The 26,612-nt window shown below is 48.4% G+C and overlaps 5 protein-coding genes across 5 annotated transcripts; 2 read left to right on the plus strand and 3 right to left on the minus strand.

The window, feature by feature from the left end:
• Positions 1-1,614: 1,614 nt before the first annotated feature.
• Positions 1,615-2,136, plus strand: HOO65_010692 (uncharacterized protein; the record flags this gene model as incomplete). Its single annotated transcript, XM_071006204.1, has 3 exons — positions 1,615-1,661; positions 1,716-1,872; positions 2,062-2,136. The coding sequence occupies 3 exons, from the start codon at positions 1,615-1,617 to the stop codon at positions 2,134-2,136; spliced, it is 279 nt and encodes a 92-aa protein (XP_070862514.1).
• A 655-nt stretch (positions 2,137-2,791) lies between these two features.
• HOO65_010693 (uncharacterized protein) lies at positions 2,792-3,976 on the minus strand (the record flags this gene model as incomplete). The annotated part of the gene is made up of 2 exons (XM_071005947.1): positions 2,792-3,410; positions 3,615-3,976. The coding sequence occupies 2 exons, from the start codon at positions 3,974-3,976 to the stop codon at positions 2,792-2,794; spliced, it is 981 nt and encodes a 326-aa protein (XP_070862515.1).
• Positions 3,977-8,561: 4,585 nt separating this feature from the next.
• Positions 8,562-10,922, plus strand: HOO65_010694 (serine/threonine-protein kinase Sgk2; the record flags this gene model as incomplete). The annotated part of the gene is made up of 3 exons (XM_071005501.1): positions 8,562-9,471; positions 9,520-10,594; positions 10,892-10,922. 3 exons carry the CDS (start codon positions 8,562-8,564, stop codon positions 10,920-10,922), a joined length of 2,016 nt encoding a protein of 671 aa, XP_070862516.1.
• A 5,368-nt stretch (positions 10,923-16,290) lies between these two features.
• On the minus strand, positions 16,291-17,654 carry HOO65_010695 (Cytochrome b-c1 complex subunit 6; the record flags this gene model as incomplete). The annotated part of the gene is made up of 4 exons (XM_071005846.1): positions 16,291-16,355; positions 16,579-16,695; positions 17,180-17,297; positions 17,571-17,654. The coding sequence occupies 4 exons, from the start codon at positions 17,652-17,654 to the stop codon at positions 16,291-16,293; spliced, it is 384 nt and encodes a 127-aa protein (XP_070862517.1).
• A 1,022-nt stretch (positions 17,655-18,676) lies between these two features.
• HOO65_010696 (UPF0664 stress-induced protein C29B12.11c) lies at positions 18,677-19,712 on the minus strand (the record flags this gene model as incomplete). Its single annotated transcript, XM_071006017.1, has 2 exons — positions 18,677-19,189; positions 19,431-19,712. The coding sequence occupies 2 exons, from the start codon at positions 19,710-19,712 to the stop codon at positions 18,677-18,679; spliced, it is 795 nt and encodes a 264-aa protein (XP_070862518.1).
• Positions 19,713-26,612: the final 6,900 nt, after the last annotated feature.

The raw sequence follows: 26,612 nt of genomic DNA on the forward strand, positions 1-26,612 counted from the left end.
TCCCTCGCTGGGCTACAACCTGTTCCCTTTATGATCTGACCCATGCTCGGTTTTTCCCGCTTGTTTTTCTCCCACTGTCTGCTAGCTTTCCTTCCTCTTGGTCCTTTTACCCTCTGGTCCTCCCTCCGTCTCCGTCCCTCTCTATACAGCAATTGGTTACATCTCTCCGTCTCTGCATCCCCCCATCTGCTCCTTTTCTCGCCTCCCCCTCCCCTTCAACATCGCCTTCCCCCCCCCCCCCCCCCTAACAATTATCGCCTACTGCTACTCTATGGCTGTGCTTTCTTCCTATTTCGCCTTTGCTTCCTTGTAATCCAGTAACCCCTGTCTCCCTTCCTTTCTTCCTTCCTGATATGTTGAACCCCTCCAATCAATGAGCCTCTCTATCTCCATCTGTCTTCTTTCCTCCACACTGTACAGCAGCAGTAGAAACTATGTTTATTACATTTGGATATACGTACATATACGGACTTACACATCCAGATATGTCACAATACCTAGACGTGGACGTTACCCCCCAAACAGCAATCTGTTACATGTTCGGAAACATTTGCGCTTTCAGCCGGAGCATAGCCCTACACAATCCGATACATTTCCTAAGCGCGATGTGCTCTCCAGAATGCACCTTGTACTGTTTCTGTGTCTGCAATCACGTTACTTGTGTGTTGTCGGTGTGCTCACCCTCATCTCATCGCCTCCCTCGTTTAACCACCACCTTCATTCCTGATTCCCAAGCTAACTATCGTGGCTTTGCACAACGAGGATTCGCTGACGTATGTATGTCTGTGTAGTACCTGCATGACTTACCTAGGATAAAGCCTGCTTTTTGGGGTCCCCCCCCCCCCCTTTGGAGGCTAAAAAACACGGGGTCCTTTTGTATCAATTATTTTAAATCAAGATCCCTAAAACCTTTTTGGACTTGAACTTACAGATACTCATGAACATTAAAGAACATGGCCACAATTCCTTGGGACAATTCGACAACAGGAGGAAAAAAAAAAAAAAAAAACCTTGAACCTCGCCTTAGGGTTAAACAAGTGAGCCACAGTTTGTTAACCCTACTTAGAAGCACATTCCCCATGCTGCGCCACATAAAATCTTTGTGCCTTTATTCTGGGGCGCTATGGCCTGGGCCGCTTCCTTTAGAGGGGAGTTATTATCTGTTTGGGGTTGCAACGTAGCGCTTTCATCGACTTTGTAGCTCTGAACGTCACAGCTTGATCCCACAGCCTCGCCTTCGACCAAGACCGTGTTTCTTCAGTTCATGTCTTTATACCTCAAATCTCTGGCCTGCTACAGCTGAGCCTTTCTGCTCTGTCAACCAGCTGCTGACCGCTCCTACGAACCACCGCTAATTTGAGTCCACCCTTTTGTATATTTATTGTTGCGCCAGGGCTTGAGAACAACTTGGCGAAACGCGTCAAATTTGTCCATCAAACTCAAACTGCCGCTAGCTAGAATGAAGCCTGTTGTGAGTGCCGGGTCGGCATGGCAATGGTGAGTTACCCGGAGTCTAGCTGCAATCTCTTTGCTACATAATGCCCGGCTGTACTTGCGAGTGCGGTCTTCGAGGCCGCGCTACTCGGCAGCGGCTTTGCGTGCAAGCAAGCTGTCATGGCCCCAAAAACCGCTCAATCTGTTGGTCGCAATGTCGCGCCAACGTAAAGAATGATTTTATCTAACCGTTTCTTGCCTTGCGCGCCTTTTTCATGTAGCACCGTCATTTCTGCCTTTGCCATCCTTATCCTGACTGTGATTGGGTTCCTGTTCAAGTCTGGCCATGAGGAGTTTACTGGCGGCATTGAGGATCCCGCGCCCGAGATGGGCCCCGAGATTGCCGGCACCATATTCACCGCCGTCTGGGTTTACATTGTATGTTTTTGCCGCGTACTGAGAGGGCTAGAGCCATTGGCCTGTAGAGGCGCGTCGCGAATTGCACATTGTCCGTGGTGGTCAATGGCAGCCTCTAGTGGCAAGGCCTTGGTCAATTGCTCTCTGCCCGCGCAGGAGGCTATGAAAACGCTTGAATCATGAGCTAACCATAATGCGATCATCGTCTAGGGCTTCTTCATCTTCTGTGGCATCCAGGGCATGCTGCACGTCCGTGAGAATCGGAGAGGAGCTATTGCGCTGTAATGCGCGCTTTATGCTGCTGCTGCTGCTGCTGCCATGGTTTTTTGAGCGTCATTTTCTCTTCTCAATTTCCTATCTATTCATGTTATATCATCATCACTTCTTGCGACTTGTCGTTTCTTAAATCGATTTGTTTCTACTACTACTACTACTACTACTACATGCAATCTGAAGCAATGTTTCTTTTCTCCAGCCTCGTGTCCTCTGTTTCTGCTTGTATCTGGGCGATGTTAACTCTACGTTCTGTAGTTTCGGGGCCAGTTCATTTCTCTCTTCGATTCTGGCAGTCTATTTGTCAACACACGCCAGTCATATATATGTCTCTACTAAACGTATGCTTTAGACGGGATCAAGATGTGAGTGGATATAATTGAATGATGGGTAGTGGTGGTGGGTTTAATTTCACACCAAAGGCATTATGACAAGTCGTGGTATCGTAAAGCAACAAAAAGAAAATGCAAAGCTCAAAGCAACCCTTCCCTCCTCCTAAATAACGCCTTTCCCTTCCTATAAAAATGCACCGGCTTCAGGCAGGCATATCAAAAAACAAATCCCCCAAAGCAAGCCGAATCTAAACGTCTCGAGTCCCAAGAAAAAAAAAAAAAAGAAACCAATATTCGCCTGAACACGCCCCTGAGTTTTAGCCGGGCCGGACAATTCAAGTCCCCACCAAATTGCTGTGCGGCACTGCCCGATTCTTCTCTTGCTGTAGGGCGGCGTCACTTGTAGACGAATCAACCGTCTCCATTTTAGCTAGCGGCGCGTTAGCTATGCCGAAATGCAGTAAGGGAACCGGTGTCGACCCGGACCCCGGCTGCGCATGTGAGTAGTCGACAGTGCTGCTGGTCTCGTCGCTGCGGTAGCTGCTGCGGCACATGATGTTCCGGCTGTAAGTGTTGAGATTACGGCCCTGGGAGCCGCGCTCAGAGTCCTCGTTGTCTTTCTTTTTCCGCCAGCGGGTGAACATGCAAACAGCCAGCGATACAATACACACAAAGAACAGAGCGCCAAAGGTGATGCCAAGCTTGACTTCGAGGCCAAGGTCGGGCGGGTGGCTGCTGAGGAATTTATTGTTATTGAGTATGCCCAGCGCTTCCTTGTCACCCTGGTCAAACTCGGCGACAATGTGATGGTGCGCTACGGTAGCTTGGCTGAGGACGGTCACGCTTTCGGTCATGTACGAGTACGTGGATTCAGCCTCGATATATGTTGCGGGCGTGGCTGTCACGTCAGAGTACGTCCTCACGCAGTTTTTGCCGGCATCTAGTGCGAAACCGCTATAAATCGGAGATGGAGAGTCAGCAATCAAGACAGACAAGGTAGGTAGGTAGGTAGGTAGGTAGTGCTCATGGGGTCCGGCGGAGCCGGGAGGGAGGACCCGCCAACATGGCGCTCAGTTTTCTTTCTTTCTTTTTTTTTTTTTTTTTTTTTTTTTTTTTTAAAAAGCACACACGACGATCAAGGCAATATTTCAGACTTACCTAGAACAACATTGCAGCGTAGTGGCTCCATTCACGTCGTCGTCAGCCTCGATGTAGCCCACAGTGGACCAGCTCATGGGACATATGGCAGGGCTAAAGGTTCCGCTGTTTCCTGCGGCAAACATCCCAGGTGGGTAGCACGAGAAGGTCGTCGCGTCAGGATCGATGTGCAGGTCCATCCAGGCACTGACAATGCCGTTTTGCGTGAGGTGGTCGACGTTGAAGGTGTAGTGGCACTCTACACTGTCTGGCCGACGCCATGGTGTTATCATAGGCGGGACGGAAGCCACTGTTGACGATGCTGAGGTTGGGCCCGGGCCCTGAGATGTGTCGGTTGAAGTGGCTGTGGCAAGAGTGTCCATGGCAGGCTGATGTATTGCCACTGGACCAAGTGGCCGGTGCGGATAATGGGCTGGAGAAGGAGAGTATTGCTGATTTTTATAGCGATGTTGTTGTTACTGTTATTACCGGCCAGAATAAGTCTCAAATAGCACCTAGCAAGGTCTCCCGCAGGAGAAAATGTGCCTTGTTGAACGCAGAGAGATGGGATGTTGTACCACGTTGGCTTTGGTGAGACGATGGAGATAGAGACGGAGATAGAGCGAGAAAGAGAGAAAGAGCGGGTGTTTGTGAGAGAGTGAGTGCGAGAGAAAGGGAGCACAGAAGAGAGACTCTGTTTCTGCGAGTGTCTTATTGAATGTGGTGTGTGTGGCTATAAGGATTTCGTCGGCGGGTGGAAGCGATTCATGAGCCGGAACGCAGGGAGAAAGAAGAGGACGAGAGCCAGAAGATCAGGGCAGGGCAGGAGACAGGGACGGACGTCTCTAGAATGCGGGGGCCGTATGGACGGCTGACGACGGCTTTGGATGTGGGTGTGGATGAGATGAGTGAGCAGATGTGAGTGAGAAGGAAGCGGCTGGTAGACACCTCACATTCACGCGCCTGCACACTGCGAATGAGGAGTGAGAATGAGGGGGTGCTGCGGTAAGTAAGAAGGGAATATGCAATAGTACAGAGGATGCACTATATATAAAAGAGGCAGTCAAGAAGCATCAAGGGCTATTTAGAGCAAGACGAAAAAACATCGTGACAAGAGGCAGCTAAAAGAATAAAAAGAAAAAAGAGAACAAAAGGAACAAAGGAACACAAAGAATAAAAAATGATAAAAAAAAATCAGCTTCTTGAACGACAAGAAAGCAAAACATGAACGCCGGCCTTAATACAAAAAGGCAGAACAAAAACCGACTTCTTGGCACTTCCAGCTTTGGGATGAGATTTTGCCAAGGCCAAAGCTCGGCGTTGTGAGCCAAGACGAAGGGCTGGCCATTGACGCGTGATGCATCAGCCAAGATGAAGAAGAGAGAGGAAGGGAGAAGTAGATAGGAAGTGAAGGCGAGAAAGGGGGGGGGACAGGACAGAGGCAACACAGGTAGCTGTTCTGTCTCGATTATTTCTTTCTTTTTTTTTTCCCTTTTTTTGGTGATACAACACAGCAAGATATATCTACAATGTACATACGCAGTTATATGTATTAGACACAGGCGCAGACATAATGTCGACTAGACAAAGATCTTGTTGTGCATGGCCTAAAGGAGCGCCCCCAAGGACAAGCCCTTTTCTTCCCTATCCCTTGCTCTCCTCCCCTGTCTGGTGCAAAAGCCTTGGTCGCGATCTTGGCATTCACTGTCTGCCTCCTGTCTTGTTGCTCTCCTCTCTTGGCTGTCGTCTCTGATTTGTTTTCTAAACTACTGCTTTGAGCTTCTCTCCCTTTTTCTTTTCTTCTGCCCTGCTTGTGTTGCTTCTTGGCATGACCCCGTATTATGAGATCATCTATCTTCAACCAAAGAGAAAAAAAAAACATAGGATGCATCCAGCTGCTGCCAAGCCAGCGGCCTTCCTTCATTTTTTATTGTTTTTTTTTCTATTTTAACCATCATTTTTTGCTCGTTCCCTCTCATCTTCTGCTTCCTTTCCTTCTTGTCTTTCACCGGTGCGAATGCAGCGTGCAGCATGCAAAGGGACACAGTATAAGAGACAGCACACACACATACACAACTCCAACATGAAACAACCACAACCACAGGGTCACTAAAGCCAAGAAGCCAAGAAGCCAAGAAGAGGCCAAGACTCGAAGCCAAGGGCCAAGACAACGCCCCAAGCCCTCTTCTTTCTCCTGTCGTGTCCTGTCCTTTCCTGTGTCTCCACTCTCCAGGCTGAGAAGAGCTAGATCATTCATTACGACTGGCCGTAATTATGTATGCTTTGGTAGAGACCTTGTTTGTCTTGGCATTATACGTTTCTGCTTATGCTGCTGCTCTGCCCCAAGGCCCGCCTTCCTTGCACGTGCTATAGTGCTGTCTTCTGCCCTTGGCTCTTCCATACGGCGGCTGCTGGCATTTGCTATCCCTTGCTCCGCCCTCTCTCCTTTCCTTTCCTCCCCTCTCCTATCCTCCAGGACTGCTGACAAGCCTCAGCCCCCAAAATGCCAAATGTGCGTTCCTATCTGCCAAGAAGCAACCAAGGGAAAGAAAGAAAGAGGGCAACGGTGTGCCAGTGTTCACAGGCCCATAGTCCCCCGTATTGTGTTCTCCCTGTTTGCATCATTTTCTAATACATTGGCTTCTTCCTGTCTCCTCCCCTTCTTTGCCAGCGGTGCTTGCATTTCCGCTTAGTCTTGCCCTCTGGCTGACATCGCCACCAGCCAGCCAGCCAGCCAGCCAAGAGAAAAGAGGAGAAAGAAAAGCCTTCACGACGCCCGCCGCCTGCTCCCATTTGGGCTGGCCGTGTTTGCCGGGACACCGCTGGGAAGCGAGTCAGCCTTTCTAATTCCGCTGTCGTTCTCCCATGCTTCTATGTGTTGTGCTGTGATGGCGGACCTGCCGGTAGTGGCGGAAATTGCTTGGGTTCTCAGGCTGGCCTTAGACAGCCAGCGTTGAAAACAGCAAAGGGGAGAGCCGCGGGGGCCTAGCCAACGGGAGGAAACCAAATCGTGAGAGGGCCCAAGGAGAGAACAATGCCCATGATTATTCCCGATAAAATGACTACTGAGGTCGGAGCTTCCACGCAAAAAGTCACGTGTATCCCATCTTCCTGGCCGTGCTGGACTGCTGCTTGGCCGTTGCTCTTTGTGTTTGCACAGGGCTTAATTGGACTGGGTGAAGGCCAGCCCAAGTCAGTGGCTAAAAGATCAATTTTGATTGGCTGAGTCGAAATGCACGAGCCCCAATGGCTGGTCTTTGGGCTTGCTGATGCGCCTGAACGAGTAACCCTACATACCGTGCTGGCTTTAGGGTGTCTCTTTTTTTGTGGGGACGGGGGGGGGGGGAAGTTTTTCTTTTTCGTCTGCATAGCTTAAGCTTGTTGCTGACGATAGCTCTCCTAAGCCTATGTTGTTACTGTTTCTATTACGTAACTCTACAGTCTGAGGGAAATGTCAAGCTGCTTCTTTTTTTTCTTTCCTTTACCACACGTTAGTCCCACTTTTACAGACAGGAATCAGGACTCTACGTACCGCACGTCGTGCCCCGAGGAGCTCCGGGCTATTCGACATACACGTACGATGTTGATGGACAGATAGCGTCGGCCCGATTATCGGCAAGATTGTCCTTCCAGAAGTCTCCTCGCGTACCTCGCCCATCGGCCTTTGATGTAGGCGCATGGCGGTATGCTTTCGCGGCATCTAGCAGTAGACTGCCTAAAGCCGCAACGTGACCGGCCTTCCATCGGTGGGCCTGGAAGGCCTGTTTGGATATTGAGCCTCTTAACTCATAGAGTCGAGTTAACTTTGGGAGACTGTTTTGAGTGGCCTCTTCAGCACCTTGCCAGGGCCTACGGCTGGGGGATGACCGCCTTTATAGCCGGGGAATTTTAGGCTCTATTGCCTTGAGCACTCTTTGGATAACCATTCGCTTTTTCTATGCCGCTACAAGAGAGCAGCGGATTCTGAATGCAATCTGACGCTTGGATCCAACCCGGTTTCGTCATGTTTTTGCAAGCGAGCTATGTCCCAGTTTTATCAACACTGAGTTTATCCACCGTCGCTCGCTGTTTAGTGATGCAGGAGGCCCATAGCGCTCGAGCCAATATTAAGCCTTGATTCAAGTGCTAAAAATATGGGCTCGGTGCGCACTGAGAGGGCTGTTGTAGGCCAGATCGCTAGCAGCATATTCTAGACTGTGGAATTTTTGAATGCTAGACGACTGGTCTCTTTGCGAGCCAAGTGTGCTTTCAGTGTCATGGGTGGCTGACCTCTGGGACTTGGGTTAGCGGCACTTGGTATGCAGTCTCTTCTCCATGTTTCCGTTAGTATCGCATCGCTGCGTATCCAAGCAGCTAAGATGGCTCCTGCGGCCAGATAGCTAGGAGCCGTTCCACAACCTCCTTGTCCAAGTGCTGCCGCAGCTTGCATTGAGAAACATATCGAGGAATTTTGACAAGACACATGCTCGTTTTAGGGCATCTAATATGGCTCTTTGGGGCTTGTCATGCTGGAATTGCTGTATTAGTATAATGCTCTTAGCCGAGCAGGATTGCACAACTAGGATGTCGCTTGTACTACCTGTCGTCTCCGAACGGCATTAGGTGGGCAAAGATTGACCTTTTTTCACGAATTGTTTGGGAGAACCCTCATGATCATGCTATACACTATCCCGTGAGCGGAATCTCAGGCGTTCTTCTGCTCTACCAAGAAAGAATGCTTAGTCATTCACATGTACCTTCCCATATAGTGTAATTTCAGTTTCCTTTCTTGTGGAACTATCGCGATCAAGCAAGAGGTCACATGATGACTTGACAGGCTATCTTTCGGATTTTCAATTGTGAAAAACTTTTTCCCCCGGAAAAGCCACGTAGAAAAAGCAAATCAATCAATCCATCAACGAAACAGATCTTCCGTAACCATTTCGGTACATCATCACCCGCTGTCACTATCGTTTATTCAAAATCAAAATGGACTTTCTGGAAAACCAAACTGACATCATCAGACAATACCCTCTGGATCCAAAAGCACTCAAGGAATTTCGGGATCTTTTGCAGGAATCGGAATATTATGACCGTCGGAACAATCCACTGACCAACATTCCATCCAAAATTGACCAAAACTGTACCTACGAAGTTCTACAAATTTTACAGAGCTGCCGTGCTTCATCTCTTTTATTCTACAACAACTCATCGATAAATACCCAATTGGCGCCTTTCTTTACCCGCATTTTAAAGGGCTCGATATGTCTCAGTGAATTTGGCCGTATTATCAACCTCGTTGCTAACGAGTGTCCCGATGTTTTAATCTGGAGGGAGGCCTTTGCCTTTCTAGAACGATTCAACCGCCAGCCACCAAAACTTCTGGCAACATTGGAAGACGAGGCTGTCGATATTAGTCCGAATCGACTTCACATTTCCCCAACAGACTGTAAACTGGAAAGCGACGTCAAGTCCCAGAAACTGTTGGAAAGCAAAGTCTTTCCTGAAATAAAGAATTGCACCTTTCGAAATGTGGGCGGCTTTCTAGACAGGTTTTTTAATACTACGCACTCGACCGAAACGGAGGTGTCCGTCTTGAAGGCTGTTCTTGGAGAGCATGACGGCAAGAAATGGCGCAAGTTCCCTATTGGCCTGAGCCCCGACAAGAAGCTAAATAAAAGGCCTAATGAGAACCAGCTCTGGGGGTGGCTTGTATCGATCCAAGAGAGCTTTCAAAATGTCGCATCCAACCAACTCTACACAACAATGGCTGATAAGTTTGAAGAGCAGTGTGGGTTTATGGATATTTTCTTCCGGCCGTCATTTGATCCAATGCATCCGAAATTGTCGTGGAAAGATGTCATCGTTGTTGGGGAGTATGTGGCGACATACAGTCCTGGTAAGTTTAAAGCCACCCTGCTGCAAGTTACACAATATGTACTGGCAGTCTTCAGAAGTCAGCCAACACGGCGATTTGTTCATGCATTTACTCTCATCGGCTCTATCATGGAGCTTTGGGTCTTTGATCGGGCCGGCTGTTATAGCTCTGGATGGTTCGACATTCATCGAGAGCCTCGGAAGTTTGCTCGTGCCTTTGCCGGCTACGCTACCATGGGAAGTGAGACAGCGGGCTTGGACATGCTCATTCAAAGGCAGGGGGCGTGTCGTTTCATCGACTGTAGGGGCATTCTTTCGGAGTCGGTGAAAATTGGGCTACAGAGACCCATTTTCCAGACAGAGGATGCCATTGTTTGTCGCGGGACTACATGCTACAAGACCACGGATTTTCAGATTGCAAAGTTTTCATGGGTGGCAGATGAATTAACATTAGAGTCTGATCGACTGAGGCTGGCGGGAGAGAAGGGCGTGGAAGGGGTAGCGAGGATGGTTGCATTTAATCACGTTACCAGCATTGCTGAGCTGCGAAAGGGACTGTCCTTTCGAGAAAAATACTGGTTTCCGTGTGAATCCGAATATCCGCCATTTCCCAAGGAAGATAGTGAGGGACTCAGCCGAAGGCCTAAATCCTATCTGATTGATGATAGTCCCAAGAGCGAGCGATCCAACGGCAGCATATCTAGTCGGTCAAGCAGCCAAGAGTCAGATGAAGTGTCCGAGTCAGACTTTGAAAATGCCTGTGATGAGATGCTCTGGCAAAACAAAATCCTTTGTTGTCTAGTCGTCTCGCCAAGTGGCCGTGTTATTAGTGACTTCGAGACACCGAAGGAAATGCTGGAGTCATTGAGAGATGCCATCAAAGCACATCAGTCTCTCTACAGCGTTGGTGGCATTCTGCACCGAGACATTTCAACAAACAACATCATCATAGTTGACCCAGAGAAAGAACATGGCTTTAAGGGCATGTTGATTGACCTTGATATGGCCAAGATCATGGATGAGGGCTCAAGGGAAGCGCGGCGCCGGACTGGGACAACTCAATTTATGGCAATTGGTGTTCTTAAAGGCCACAAACACACCTATCGGCATGACCTGGAGTCGTTTTTATACGTGCTGATTTGGTTGTGCGTGATTGATTCAAGGAAGAGCCTGTGCTTTGCGCAAGAAAAGAGACTGGCATGGATAAAAAAAAAGCTAGACTCCTGGTCGGGTTCGTCTTGGAAAGCAATTTCAAAATCCAAGGCCGATATTATGGATTCAAGTCTTGACTTTGAGATGATTTTAGAACAGTTTCCAGAATGCCTGTATTTTGTCAAACCGCTTTGCCGGAAGCTGAGATCGTGTTTTTTTGGGGAAATTGACGAGGGGTTGATTACTCCAGACACTGATCCGAATGAGGCTTATAGATCTATCATAAACAGCTTCGATATTGCAATCGCGGGAAAGCTGTAACAACACGCGGCTTTCTTTGTTCTTTTATGGCAATATAGGTAGTAGCGTGAATAAACCGATCGTCTTTTGTGTTTTGTACCGGAAATACCTTCTGTGGTATGCTGTCTAATCTAATATGAAGGAAAGGTCGTGACCTTGTGGCAGACACATGGGTTAATAACAAGAGGTTATGGACTGCTTAATATGGCTGCTATCGCTATCGGCAAGAATGGTTTGTTGGCTGCCCTCAAAAAAGGGATGCTCACCATATAATCATCGTGCATGGCATGTTCGACCCGAGGCGCGCAAGCCAATGTAGCAAAAGGCCCCGTGCCGCTTTGTATGTCGGCATCACTTCATGAAGCAGCACACTGTCTTGGGCGTCTTAGAGATTTAAGGGCTAAGGAGGCTAGCCTCTTCTCTAGATGTAGGTGCACATAAAGCTACGATACGATGCTTTCTAGGCTGAAGGGAACAAGCAAAGCTGCTTAACTAACATCTCTCCAAGACTGCTTCTCATCTTGGTGGCTTCGTAGACAGCATAATAGGCCGAGAAGAGCTGAGCCCTTGAAATATGGGGGATCGAGTGTACTGGGCTATATGCTCGGTTTTTCAGCTATACCTCTGCTTGAGCAGTCTAAAGCACAAGACATAGAAATGATGAAATAAACGAGACGGATAAGGCTGCACATGCGGCGTGGTGATATTGGCCCGCAATTACAATAAATCGCGCGATCGACCAGCCTCCGGCTTTGGCTATATGGATAACTGCAACCTGCCCCCAATCTCAAGGCTGTGCTGGGTCTCCCTTTTCACGCTCTCCTGCCCCATGGCAAGCATTACTTAAAGTTACATTCATAACGAAGTCAGTCTCATCAAAGTTGTAGTTTTCAGCTCGGTTGATACAATATTTCGCGATTGTATTGCCCACGAGCCCGAGCTAACCGTGAAAAATAGCCAAGCCTTCGCACTTAGCCCTCGGATAGTCGTATTTGCAGGGAGCATAGTCTCCAAACTGACATCATGGCACTTTGCAGGCAAAAAGTGCCAACCTTGGTCTAGAAGTATCGGGTAATGACAAGAAAGGAGCCAGTATTTTTGCTTCCCCCCTTGATGGGCCCTACTAAATGTGTGTGTCTTTACTCTACCAGAGAGACCTGTTTTTGACTGGCTGAATAGCTTGGTGGATGTTCAAGAATACAGTGAGGAGCTCCTGGCTACACGGCTTGTTGACTCTATTTTAGATATGGCAGTCCCTTAGCATGGGGTGAGAATGGGGATGCACCTCGGGAAAGCTAGCTAGCCGCCTGGTCCTAGCCAAGCTGTCTTCAAAGCATTAGCTTCAGTCCTGGCTTTGTCCCTAGCTTTCCCCGAAGCTTTATTTCTGGTTAAGATTCTTCTGCTGGCGGGTGCACATCGATACTGCGACGATATAGACTCAACAACGCATCGTGCTAGAGCGTGGGCCAGGTATAGAATTATCGGAAATTGTATTTGGAACGGCGCGGGTTCGGGATTCTGAGCTGAAATTGCAGATTAACGCTAGCTAACGATTCAATAAGCCACGTGAGCAGGTATAGCTAGAGATGACATGTCACTCACGAAGACGGGACAGGTGTTGATGAAAGCAGTACTCTGATCTTTGATGTATGGCTGATGCAGCAATGCTCATCAAGCGTGAGCTGGTAGTACAACCCAATCTAACAAGGAAAAGTAATGGTAGCTAGGAAATGGGAAAGGATATTGGCCGTTCGCATATACCTCCCTGTAAAATTTGACCGCTCTTTCCTTTCTGGTTGAACTATCGTGATCAGTCAGCCGGTCACATGATCGCTCGGCAAGATTTGACTCCTAGACTATCTTTTTTGATTTTCAAATATCGATGCTTTTTCCCCAAGCAAGTTACCAGCTAGTTTTCAAGCGATGAACAAACAAATCATTCCGTCAACAAGCTACTTCTGTTATAGCCATTCTCGTCAAGCTATAAATGCTTTCACCATCGTTTATTCAAAATGGAATTCTCAAACGAGCAAATCGCAATTGTCGACGAATACCCCCTCGATCGTATGTTGATTTAGAGCATTCAGAGTGGATGGCAAAACGATGATGAAACCACTCAATACGACCGGCTTAGTTGGCCTTGAAAACGGCTGCAACACATACGGCGATGTGGATGTATATGGTGCCGCCAAAACACATCGGCAAACTTACAGATGAATTTCTATTTGCACTAGCTTCCGCCAAGCCGCTTTGAACTGAGGTTAGGTCTGCTGTTTGAGAAAAATGGCAAGGCCAAGTTTGGTATGCTAGACACTGATCCAAATGGGGCCTCTAGCTCTATGATAACTGCTCCCAGTGATGCAACTAACTCTTTGAAAAAGCCGTAAAGCTAGTACTGGCTACCTGGTAGTGGGCTGCTGACTGTTTGATCTTGACCTCGGTATTGATCTGTAGATCATCCGTTTGGAGGGGCGGACTTACCGCCTTAACGTTTTCGGGTACAGACTTGAAACTCTAGTATTTGAGTTGCAAACGGACCTAGAAAAGCTAGATTTGCATTCACAAACGCTGGCATCAGGTTAAGTTGCCTTGAAAAAAGGTGTTGGTTAGCTAGCTACACGACCGCCTTGTTCTCTGTATATGTTGCCTCTGAGACGTCTCGGCATTCAGACCCTAGTTACGCACTGTTCCGGCCTCGATTACATTGACTAATTTTCCTTGACACAGACGAAAACTCACGGAAGGCAGGATGCGAAGCTGGGTGCCTGTTCAATATGCCTCGGGCAGCGGTAGAGCTTCGGCTTCCCTAGTCCAATGAGCTTAGCAAACCTCACTCAGCTCTATCAGAACTCCCACGTTTTCTTCTCACTTTAATGTAGTTAGGATAGGGAAAGCACTACACATTCTAATATTTTTGTTCAAGCAAAGCAACTGAGAACCCCTCGGTACGTCCTATTATTCGTTTATTTACTGTTAATATAGCACATTTAACGTTTGCTTACGTGGTTATCAAACTGAACATGCATTTCATGTTAGGTCACATTGCACGTTACACAAAGTAGCTTGTTCTCTAACACGCAATATTTGCACTGGCGATGGAACATCAACGCTACCTATATTTTTCTATAGAGAGCACGACTAACTCATATCCGACTGGGATACCCATTGCAAAAACACTTGGCTGTCTCTAAGAAACAGAAGCAATGAAAGCTGTGCATTCGTATTAAAAATACACGAAAATGCTCACTACGGAATGATACGTGAGGGCCGTCTGTCCTACCTGGAGACTTAATACGATAGGCGATATATTAGAGTCTTGAGTAGATTCTACCTCGAGAAAATCTATTAGTGGGCTGTAAGCCCTTGCGACCATACTACGCAGGTCTTTGATACAAACTTCCGTTGTTATAATTTGTAGTTCCACTAAATCAATCTCTTCCAGACCCTTGAGCTTGGTTCTAAGTGCAACCAACATCTACTGGAACTGTCAAGAACACCCGGCGCTGGCTTAATCATGGGATGGAGCTATGCTCTCCAAGGCTGTTTGGGTATAGGATGTCGACAATAAAGGGGTACCCGATGCTAAGTAGGCTCGTTCTTTGCATCCGCCCTGCAGCCATAGAACAAACTTGAAGGAAAGAAGGAGGTGAAGCGGCCAAGAAGATCCAACTAGAAGAGTAATTTAACACCGGGCATCTCCCTAAAAGTAGCCTGTCGCAGTTAATTGTCAGCCTGATATACTGGCTATCTGGGTTCTACCACGCCGCCGCTGCGTGAGCCACTCGAGCTTGCCTAGCATGTATTGTGCAGCTTCTTGTCTTGAAGATCAAGTGTTGGGATAGTTTGATTTGATTTGAATAGATTGATCTATTTGACGTCTATTGGAATCACCAAGATCAAACGACGCCAGATTGGTTACCGGACAGAATTGACCCTCTGCAAGGCTGACTACAGATTTTGGGCGAGAGAAGCACATATGCTCCTAAGCAAGCTTGCTACTCGCCTTTCTCCTGTAGCCGTCATAAACAAAAGGAAAAAAGAAGAAAAAGGAAAGAAAAAGAAAAGAGAAGAGAAAGAACAAAACATGTATCCTCTGCGTGACTTCCAAGCAAAACCTGACCGCCCCACCTCTCTCCGTGCCGGCCCGTCTCCTCTTGTGTGTTACCCGACACGCCCTCCATTTAGGGTCCAATTTGCCCGCTAGGGACTTGCAGGACCTATCTTCTCTGAGGAGTTTCTTCACGAACCTTCCTGCCAGTCTTGTAGCGCTACCCATGCATTCCTATAGGTGGCCAAAGTCCTTCGGTTTGCCACAGTTTGGCACTTGGCACTTTGTCTTGGCGTCTTCATGGTTGAACTTTGAGTGGTACTGCTCGAGGTCTTGCTCAGTTTCTCTGCGAGTGGGCTGGCGGCAGGAGTTGGTCGGCATCTCTCATCGGGAAAGGGAGCATTGCCTTTGCCTTGTCCATAGTACCACCCATTGTCGTTGTGTATGCTCGCATCCTACCCGGGGATGGTAGGTTGAGAAGGGAATAAATACACTGACGAAAGCCACGATCAACGCACATACGACCATAGCTTGTAGAAAGCACGGGATCCCGTCCGCTCTCCCCTAGTTAACCTACAAAGCGCTGGATCAGTACTACGGTGGGTGACCACGTGGGAATCCCCAGTGTTGTATGTCAGTTTGCTTTTTTGTTCCATCTATTCACCCTTTGTTTCTTCGTGCCACTCGACTTCTGTAGGGCTGTCATATAATAGAAAGAAAATTATTGCTGGATCGGCCAACGAAATATATTCTTTCCATACTCGATCACTGCCCTTCTTTTTGGCTGGAATGGGGTGGGCGTATCTATCTATAGAACCATGCCTAGCCTCTGCATGTAGAATACAACCGACTACACTAGACAAATATGTCCCGTCCATTCTAGAGCTTCACGGGCACGTAGTACGCCACAACTTGATCAGATTTGTTTCTTCAACTCCTGTCATATAAAATTTCCTTGATTTATACATCTACTTAAACAACGGAGATGCAGATGGCGATCTTTTTGGGGGGACAGTGAGGGGGCTTTAGAAGAGAAGAACATGCAAAAACAGATGTGCAAGCCGTGAGAAAAAGGGACAAAAAAACATCTCTCTAGCTTCTCTACCAAAATATATGAATACATTACACCAACGCCAGAGACACACAAGAAATAGGGAAGAGAGGGGGGAGAAGGAGAGGGCAGACTGCGTCCAAAAACTTCTGAGTTGGAAACGCCCTGCCATGTTACTCCTCGCTCGGCAACACCCTCCCGCCCCCCAAGTTGTCGGCGTTTGAAGAGAGAATAGCCATCATGGCGACATGGTGTGCTCTTTCTCGGACACGGGCGACCAGAGAGCAAATTTACTTGAGCTTGGCCCACAGCTTAGGGGCCATGCACTCGTTGGCGCAGTGAGCCAGGTGGAAAACTAAAGCACGAATTAGTATGCAAACGCAGTAGAGATAGCACCAGTGAAAGTGTAGTAGAGAAGGTTGAGAACCGGACGCAAAGCATAGAGTCAGGCTATCGGACGGCTAGAATATGCCATCTTGAAGACTGTCACTATGCGAAGGGCACTCAGTTCTTCGCCAACTCTGCGCACAGTAATGTCGCTGCTCTTGGGAGTGAGAATATATCGGGCTGGTACTAACACTCTTCAACGCAGTCTTCCTTGGCAGCGCCGTCAGCCTCAATCTGACCGGTGACACGAGCAACGCACTCGTCGTAGTGGTGCTTGGGGCCGTGGCAAGCAGCGGAGTTCTCGCAAGCTATAAGCAACGGGAGGAATCAAGTTAGTACAATAGTCTTGGGGATTGTGGCTCTGCTAGGGCAATGCCGTTTCTTTCAGGGATGGATAGCGCAGTAGCGCTTGTTAGGGAGTTGACAATGCTTTTGTGTAGTACGGCTAGACGTAAAATGCCAATTAGAAACCGGGAGGGGTGGCCGTGGCGGGAGCGGGGCGAATGAGCTTTTCGGAATGGTAATCTTGACTGGACTGGTGTATAAATCAAGAATACACGGGCAATGTCGTCGTGTCGGCCGAGATGGGGTAATTTTGAAGTTTTGAATGGAATTGAAAATAGTGATGTCTTGGTTGGCCGCCGGCTCCACTGGGTGCTGTATTATTCGCGAAGTCTCGTGGCAAAGGCAAAGTCGCCGGTTGGTCTTTTGGTCTCTTGGTCGCAATGTGTGTATGTGTGTGTGTGTGTGTGGATGTATAAATTTGAATGTTGAGATAATGGCGGTACGTACCCTCAATGATGGCGGGCATGGGGTCGGTGACCTCCTCTTCCTCCTCTTCCTCGTCCTCCTCTTCCTCGTCCTCGTCCTCATCCTCGCCCTCATCAGCGGGGCTCTCGACAGGCTCGTCCTGGAGGGTTGGTAGAGGGGTTAGCAAGCAGGCTACATGATACGGAAAAGGTCAGGGCGATAATGCTAGCCATTGCCATGCAGTAGGCTGCCGGACCAAGGCAAATGCACAGGGAGTTTGTGCGCCTTGGATCGGAGTCAAGCTGGAGCACTTGTCCAGCATGCCATCAGGCTAAGGCCAATTAGCTTCGACAATGCGCTGTCACCACGCATTTCCATTTGGTCCGGCCAGCGCAGACGATGAAGACGACAAGAAAACTGGATTTTAGCTTACGTTCTCTTCCGGAGCCTCGGCGTGGGCCTCAGACCAAGGCTTCGCAGCCTCGACCAGGTCGGTGATCATGTCCCAGACACTCATTGTGATAATGTTTTTCTTTTTTTGAATTAGAGAAGAAAAAGAAAGGCTGCAAAGAACAAAACAAAGTCGCAGAATTAGTACCAAGGAAAAAGAAGGTTTTCTAGTGGGGGAGGAAAGAGTGGATAATGCTCACAAGTCAAATGTTGGTGATGATTTCACTTTGGTAGAAGGGAGGGGCGCTTTTTTCTCTTTTTTTTACGCTGTTGGTCCGCCTTGTTCTTTCGTGACTTTTTTACCTACTTGTATGGGAAAGACCCGAAACGGGCCAAACTGTCAGCCTGTGGTTGGCCTGGAAAAATCTCGGGAGCTATCGGCCTGAGGCCTGAAAAAAAAAGGGACCGCAAAAAAATTGAGACCAGAGGGAAAAAAAAATGGGAACAAAGGCCTTTCAGCGCTGTAAAGCCTCTGAATTTGCAGTTGACAGCCCCTAAGAGCAAGGCCTGTGTCTCTGCTTACTTTCTAGCTTCTTATTGGCTAGATTAAGAAGAAAAAAAAACTGGGCAAGAGTAGGTAGTGGAAAGAAGCTTCACGTGACTATGGGTAGATTTTTGTGTCAACAGACTTGTGACCTAATCGCGCTTTTTTTTTTTCTTTAACGGAGCTTCTGTGGCGTCTTCTGGAAGCCCGGCCCGTGTTGTAACACACGTTTCTAAGCTCGTTGGATGTGACGGGCCAACTTGGACCTAACGAAGTAGTTGTGTTGCTTTGACAGCTTCGCTGCTGGGACGAAATGTTGGGCTGATGTTTTGTTTCAAGATTAGCGCCGAGAGAAAATTCATTGTCCAATCTGGGAGAATAATCATGTACACTGTAGTTGATGTTTCAACAATATGAAATTGGTGTGCTATTAACCAGTCTGTAGAGTCAACATATAATTAGGTCTCAACATCCCACTTATCTATATACCTACGTCTGTTCTGTCCAAGAAGAAAATCAGAATGCAATAACAATAGCAACAACAGCAATAACAACAACATAACAGCAGCAGCGACAACTCTGCAGCTCCTCGCTGTGGTCTCTGACTACTCCCGTTCCGCATTGTGACGAATGTGGTCCTCTAGTCGCATGCTCACCTGCTGGGCTTGCGCTTCCTCGTAGCCCGGTGGTGGCTCATTCGGACTTCGGTTTTGGCTTGCTGTGCTCCCTGAACGTGAGTGGCCGCTAACCAACGGCATATTGCTGGAAGCGCCCGTAGGTACGCCCAGTGTTTGTGGACTGTATGCTGGGAGCTGCTCCTCAGGTATGCTTCCTATGACCTGACCAGTTTCTCGCTCCATTTCTCTGATGTGCGACAGTCGCTCTTTTATCTCAACAAAGCGCGTGAGAAACTCATTATGGCCGCCATCCTTGAAAGTGAGTTTGACCTCAACCCGAGGCAGTTCCGGGGGTATGCCTCCCTGCGAGACTGGAGTAACAGAGGCAGTCCAGTACCATGAGCCAAACCAGGGTGATGAAATGTGCGAATCTTCGAGATTCAGAATGGGCGCCGTAAAGGACTGGAAAGCCTCTGTAGGTCGTGCAGGGATATATATCAACTACAGTTCTTTTGATTAGTACCGTCCCGGATATTTGGGTCTAGCCTCTGTTGTGGCGCCATTGTCCCGGCCCTGCCCTGCCCTGTCTGTGTATCCCCAGCGGGAAAGGCGCAGGACTCATAGTACAAGGACAAGACGGCTCTCCAGCGGATGAATGCTGTATGTATAACATGATGCAAGAGGGATTTCCGTGGGATTTTCCTCGTGGTACCTTATTTATGCGCAATGGGGGCAAACTTACTCTCTGTGTAGTGATGTAGGCGGTTCCATCGTCGCTCTTGATTGAAAATGGCGGCTGGGACTCAGTTTGGAACGACTTGGGCGACGCAAGTTCCAGACTAATGCGATGGCCTGTGACAAGCCGAATATGTTCGTGTGGTAGACGAATAATGTCCCTGTCTTGCGACAGCATGACCCAACTGTGTTTCTGGTCAATATCGGAGCTTTTTGGAGGTGAGGATGATGATTCTCTAGGTGCCCTTGACATGAATGCATGCTGCTCTTGGAGGTATTGGTCGGTCATGGCGGGCAGTGCAGATGTGAAACAAAGAGCAAGAACAATGGCGGGGGGGGGGGGGGGGGGTTAGTTGTGAGGTATAGAGAAGGGGTTCGAAGCTGTGAAGGGAACGAGTGCAGTAAGCTCGGCCAATTATGACAAGTGTACAGCGTGAGGATTTGCTAAAAATGTGATATGGCTACATCAGCTCCATGGAGTCTATGGGCCAACAGCTTAATTCTCGCAAACAGTCTTTTAAGAAAAGTAGATATATATTTTTTTTCTTGGAAGACTTTGTCTAGCTGTCGATTGCTTTGTTGGGATAGCAGAACACTAATCTGATAATCACTATCTCAGTGATACAGTACGCGTCTGCCTTTGTTATCTGTCACCCCAGCTGGCTTGCAAATGAAAGGACCAGCAACGACCAAGGTGCAAGGAGAGGAAGAAATGATGGGGGCCACGATGGGGTGAGAGGGTTGCGAGTTGCGAGTCAAGTATCAACAAAGAGATGCGAAGCTAAAACTTTTGCTTGCCTGATCCTTGCTTTCAAAGTAGATTGCAACAGATGGAGGAGAGAGAAAAAAAAAGAAAAAAATGGTAGAGGGCTTTAGATCATGTCTAGATCAGAAGCTTAAGAGCAAAACGAGTAAGAGGCAGAGTAAGAGATAAAGTATAAAATAAAAAAATAAAAAAAAAAGGGTAGAAGCAGAAAAAAGGCTAAAAACAGGACAAGAAGGTTTCGGAACAAAGATCAAACACAAACTAAAGGCCAGGCTTGGGTCAAGTTGATTAGGGAAGAGGAATCGAAGAAGAGCGGGACAGGGACGAGGGCACAAGAGAAAGCAAGGCAGAAGACGGACGGATCAAGGTTAAAAAGCAGTTTTGTGCACCGACAGGAAACAGGAAGCCGGAAGACGTTGGATGGGGATGGCATGGGCTGGGATGAGATAGGCATGGGGGAAGGAGGGGAGAGGAAGGGGAAGAAGAAGAGGAATCAAATGTTTTAGTGAGGGGATTGCCGGTACGTATATGTATATATGTATGGATAGGCGATGTTGGTTACTCACTTTATCGACATTTTTTTCTTTTTTTACTTGCGAACGAACTCGAGATTTTTGCGGCGCCTCAACTTGAGTTCCTGTGACTGACGGGGATGCTGTCTAGACGCTACTACTAGCTGTCTGACGCTATACTGTGTAAGTTGCGTGCCTTGTATGCACACACACACACGCTAACACACACTAGCAAGTGGCGAGAGAGGAAATGCGTGTGATATTGCCTGTGATTGCTATACAATGTCAAGCGAGGCTTAGGGGAAGCGTCACACGTCGTTGCTTAGACTATTGAAGACGGTGTTATGGCTATCATATCAATATTAGCAGGGTGTGCGTCTAGGTAGGACGGGTAGTGGGCAAGTCAATCTGCATGATTACCCAGCGGGAAACAAAACGTTTACGACATGTATTTTCTTTTTCTTTTTCTTTCTTGTTTTTCTTTCTTTTTTGCTACTTTCACACAAGCTCAGCGGACGCTCTGATGGGCAAGCAGCGAGGGCGGAGATGGACAGCAAGAAGGGGGCGTCGACAGCTTGAAGAGGGAGAGGGGGGCGAAGAGGGAAAGGGAGGGACAGAGGGCAGATTGGGGAGGGGAGGGGAGGGGAGAAGGGGGAGAGGGGAAGAGGGGAGAGGAGGGAGAGGAGAGAAGGCGCATAGACAGAGACGCGGTATATACACAGCAAAGGTATAGCAACAACGGAAAATAAACACAAAACTAGCAAGGGTAGGCCATGTGTTGGTAGCAGGCCTGCAAGAGGAGCAAGACCGAGGCAGCAAAGCGACGATCCTGTTTAGTGTTTAGGAGGTTTAGATGAGATATCGGGAAACCAGAGGAGGGGTCAATGGAAGGTAGACCTCTGTTGGCGCTAAGCCAAGTCGAGCCTCAACAATAGCGAACAGAGGGGTCTTGGGTATAAGCTGAGACGTTATCGTGAACTTCACAGGCTACATGGAGGAGAAATGAGGGGATAGCAGATGGAAGTGCGAGATGGAAGGACTTGATTTCAAGGAGGCCTGCAGCCAATGGCGAGCGGCATGGTGCAAAACGGCAGTATTCTGTGTTGAAGATGGGCGGCCAGTCCCTTGCATGAAGATCACGAGATCACGAAGAGCCCCCAGATAAACCGTATTGGCTCAAATGGGCTCTAGACCAGAGAGGAAATGGCTTTACTTACTTTACACTTGATGCGACGCTATGTCAATACGACTCAGGAGCCGCTTCTTCTCCCAGCTTATCGACGATCAGTATTGTGGAGATCAACAAGATGCGAGTTTCCGGATTGGTGTTTATGTGCTGTGTTGTGTGCTGTGTAGTAGTGTATTGTATTGCACAATATGTGTAGAGGAGTAGAGGAGTAGAGCAGCAAGGCAGCAGGGCAAAGCGAAGTTGTGGTAAAGTTTTGTTACTTTCTGGCGGGGTATGAAGAAGTTTCAAGGGGTGCGTGAGTTTGGCTCTGGGCTGGGCTGGGCTGAAGCGTTCGTAGAATGTTCTATGGTAGGGTAGGAAAGATGACGGGGAAGACAAGAGGCAAGGCTGCTCACAAGCAAGGGACTATGTGGCGCTGGTGAGGCTCGAGATACTATTGGCTGCCTTGGTGTGGCAAGCGCCACATGTGGGGGTAGGGGGGTTAAAAACAGACTTGCTATTTTTTCTTTTTTTTTTTCTGTTCTTTATTTTCTCACTTCGCTCCTCCATAAGCACACCTATGCATGCACATACCTACACATCACACATGTACACATCGTGCATCACACGCCTAGACCGTCTGCCACTCCTTAGAACAAGAACAACATGTCTGGCCCCATCCTTGACGTGTGTGAGACAAGGAACAATACAGCAACAGAGCTGCAATCGGATCGCTACTTGGCCGGTATGCATCTGTCTGATAGCTGGATCCACCTTACCTAGCATGTTTGAATTATGTGAATGCCACTACACCATTGCAGCACCACATTACATTAGCCAAACTACTACTACCGGTTTCTAATATCCTGTTTTGCCATGTAATACGACACCTGACCCGCTTGAAGGAAGTGTGCTGTCCTGATATCTCCGAGTGCTCTTGCGTGTATGCCATAAGCGCCATACAAGAAGTCTTTGTTTGAGCTGGACATGCAGGCCATGTATCAGCATATGAAGGGCCCTCATAGCGGCCAATAGCAAGAAGAAGCCGGGGACCAAGACTAGCCGAGGAAGACTACGACTAGTGGGATCCTCTATTCACACACACCTGGATTAATGATTGCCTAGCTAGCTAGACGCCTATTACTTATCGACGGATCGAGCGATGCGTTTTGCGATAAATGACCTAGACCACTAGGATCAAGGCTCCTACGTTACGGTCTAGTCCCTGCTACTGCTAGCCTAGCCGTGCTATAGGCGGGCAAAATGGCCATGCAGGCTGGAGGTGAGGCAAGTTCTAACTTGACGTCGTGCCGATGGGGTGAATGGGCGAGACGTAGTTGGTTACATGTTCTCGTTTACCTGCGTGTTGGCTGCTATGAGAGAATTGCAGTCAAGTCAGCTGGGTACCTCATCTGCATGTGTCAGTGAAGGACCACTTAACTCAGCCTTTAGAATCAACAACAGGAAGTTCCCTGGAGAATCCCAATCTGTTTGCGCCTTCAATTTTTCCCCATATCGATAGGGACGAGACGAGACGAGACGAGACGAATGACCTTTTATTCCTATTTCTTGCCACTTTATAGACGAGTCCCTTTTGCGTAACAGATCAGCAGCAATGCCTTTCCCCCCTCCTCGCCTTGTCTTGCCTGCCTGCCTGCCTGCCTGCCTGCCTGCCTGCCTGCCTGCCTGCCTGCCTATCTGTCTGCTTCATCATCCTACCATCCCCTCCTCGGAAAATTGGCAGTGCAAAGTTTTCCTCCTGGACACCCCATCTGTTCGGCCTCTGTCCAAGCATTTATGTGGAGTACTTTGGCTCTGGAACGGCTTCCTAGAGGCCAGAACGGCAGGAAGAAGTTGAGGAGGAGGGAAGGAATGCACGATACAAGGATGAGCAGTGTTAGAAGACGTGGGTGCTGCGTGAGGGCTGGCTATGAGAACATGAAATCACAGCCTGGGCCTAGCATGTCCGGCCTTCGCTCTTGGGCGTCTCGCTTTCAGGGCAGGAGAAAAGGACAAGAATGCAAGTTTGGCTGGCAAGGCGCAAATACGGGGCCGCGTGGAGGACTCGAGTGTGGCAGGAAAAGACTATGGGAAATGAGACATCCAGCCGGTTTCTCATGCAGGCGCTGGACTCCACGTCCCATGCCGGAGCCTCGGAACTCGCAAGTCATGCAGCATAAGGGAGGAGAAAGGAAGACACAAGCCCTCGTATTGTTGTCTTGAGTCTCGAGAAGCTCACCAAACAAGGCCAACTCAGCAAGCAAGAAAAAAAGGAGGAAAAAAAAAAGAGGAACCCCGCTTCTTTGATGAGCACGCTTCCCTCGGAGCGAGGCTTATTTTGGTCTTTGACTTCTGGCTTCGGCATCTCCATCTTGTCTCCCTCCTGCTTTTCCCTTTCTACCCGCTCGCCTCCTCGCTGTCCACATGTGCTTGAAGAAGAGGGCCCTATGCCTTTTCCAACCCCAGACAGCACACAAAGGCACAAATGGCCGGCTCTTGAACAGCAGTCTTTTTCCTATGTCGCGTGGGTGTCGGCATGTTACACAACCCCTGGAGAAGTAGAAGTCTAGTCAGAGACACAGCATCAGATACAGTTTTGCTGTGAAACTTGAGAGCAATGCTTTCCTTTCTGTCCTAGCCCAGTGCTGCTTCATTCTGAAAGCATTGTGTTGCTATCTCTCTATACTACGCCTCACGGGACACACAAGTGTTACAACTTGCAGCTCGGAAAAGACGTGCTTGTGTTCAATCTCATCTCGAAAAGCCTAGGCTACAAACCTAGCAGAGCCTATCTGTCGCGTGCACGCATTTTTTAACGCCTATGCCAACACACAGCCTATAGCTATACTGCATTTCGGTTGGCAGTTGCTATCCTCCCCCCTCCCCAGCTCCCTAACACCAGCGAGAGGTCATACGACTCCCTCCTTCCGCACCAACCAGCGGATCCAAAAGACTGCCATCTATGCCAGCAAACGGGAATGCCCACTTGCATGCGCAAACAGAAGGGTGTCCATAACATGCCTCTCCTGCCTCACTCTAATCTTTCCCGGTCTTGTAAGGCGTGTGACTTTGCGATAAGGGGGTGATCGAAAGGGGGAGGGGCTGTGGCCATGATTATGGACTGCATAATTTCCGTCTTGGGGTAAATCTTGGCCAGTAAATATTTCAAGCACGCCATACTACTCCAACCACTCAGATACCATCATGGCTTTTGGGCTTTGTATAGGTACATGAATGATACGTATCCCACAGTATGCAAGTCAATCACCAAATTCGGTGAGTCCGTCTTTCAAGCGGTCTGGCCCAACTCAGTCCAGTGTCTATGCATACACACACCATAGGCTGGCTCGTCCAACGGCGTACGCTTGTATTTGTCCCTGCCGTCTTTCCCCATAGTCTGTATGAAAATATAGCCTAAACATCGCCTCATGTTGTCACATGTAGCTCTACAATGACAGACACTCTCACCCCTCATACATTCATGTGTCCTTCTCCACACTTGCATGTATGCCATTTACTAGGTAGTCGTATCTTGCCCAAATGCGGCCCTCGTCCATGCATGTTTCTATATGGCTCAGCTTTATAGGTTGTTCTTAGCTGGGCGATATCAGAAATGGACTGCTTGATGCAGCCCCAAATCACCGCCCGCTTTCGACGGCCGGCGTCCTCTGACATGTAGAACACGTCTGGTCTTGGGATAAGATAGCGAGATGCTGACACGATAAGATCTACAGGCAAAGTAAGGGCTAGTATGTATGGCCATGGCCTATGCAAAATGGTGATACGTGGGTGTTTCCAGCGAATGCTGCGAATCTGATTTATAGGGAGGGTTAGGGTAGTAAAGAGCGAGGATGTTTAAACAAAGGATCAAAGTATTATCAGTAGATTCTCAACGGGTTTAGCTAGTATTATACTTGATTCCTCACGATGCATATACTTCTACTACCGCCTGATGCATGGTACACGGGACAAACACGGACACGGGCTTTTTTCTCCCATATGTGCCCGAACTGCTGGTCAGGGCAAGTTGCCTGCCGCGCTAACATGTCTGAGGTATTACTATACACAATCCCTGTAGGTTTGCACATGTATAGACACACCCATGACATGAGGGACATGTGTATGTGTGCGTGCGTATGTTAGTAACGGCTGTATTTCGCAACCTATGGGCTAGTGTAATGTAATCGCTTTCCCCCATCTTGCTGTATATATGTCTTACTTTACGCCTACCTGATGCTATCCCCTAGCAATACAGCACCCCCCCCCTCCCCGTTTTCCCGCCATCTTATCAGACAGGCGGCTTTAGCAGGTCTCGTCACTGGTAGCCCAAAGCGAGGCGACCGAACGGTCTGGGGCGTTGCGTCTCGGCTTCGCTGCTTCTGAGAAATCTTCACGGTACAGCAATCTGCACAAGCTTGAATCATGTTCTTTTTTAGTCCTTTTTGGCTAGTATGTCAGTATCGTGGAGATCTGCTTGTTTTTTTTCGGCATCTTTATGGCTGTATGCAATAAGAAAGGAGGCAAGATCATTGCTCTTGGCTAGCTTCCATCGAGGCTTACGTGTACTTCTGTCCATACCAGCGGGCAGCGCTTCCTACGTGTTTCCTTTGCATATCTCTTCATGTGTCTCTTGTCGTGGTAGATGGATTGCTACTGGGAAAAAACACTGCCAAAGACATTCTGCATAGGATGCTGTGTTTTTACCTCCTTTCCCACTTCGGCACATGGTCCATCATGCAGGCA

Source organism: Ceratocystis lukuohia (assembly GCF_044167205.1).
Source record: "Ceratocystis lukuohia strain C4212 chromosome Unknown Supercontig1_pilon, whole genome shotgun sequence".
Lineage (NCBI taxonomy): Eukaryota > Fungi > Ascomycota > Sordariomycetes > Microascales > Ceratocystidaceae > Ceratocystis > Ceratocystis lukuohia.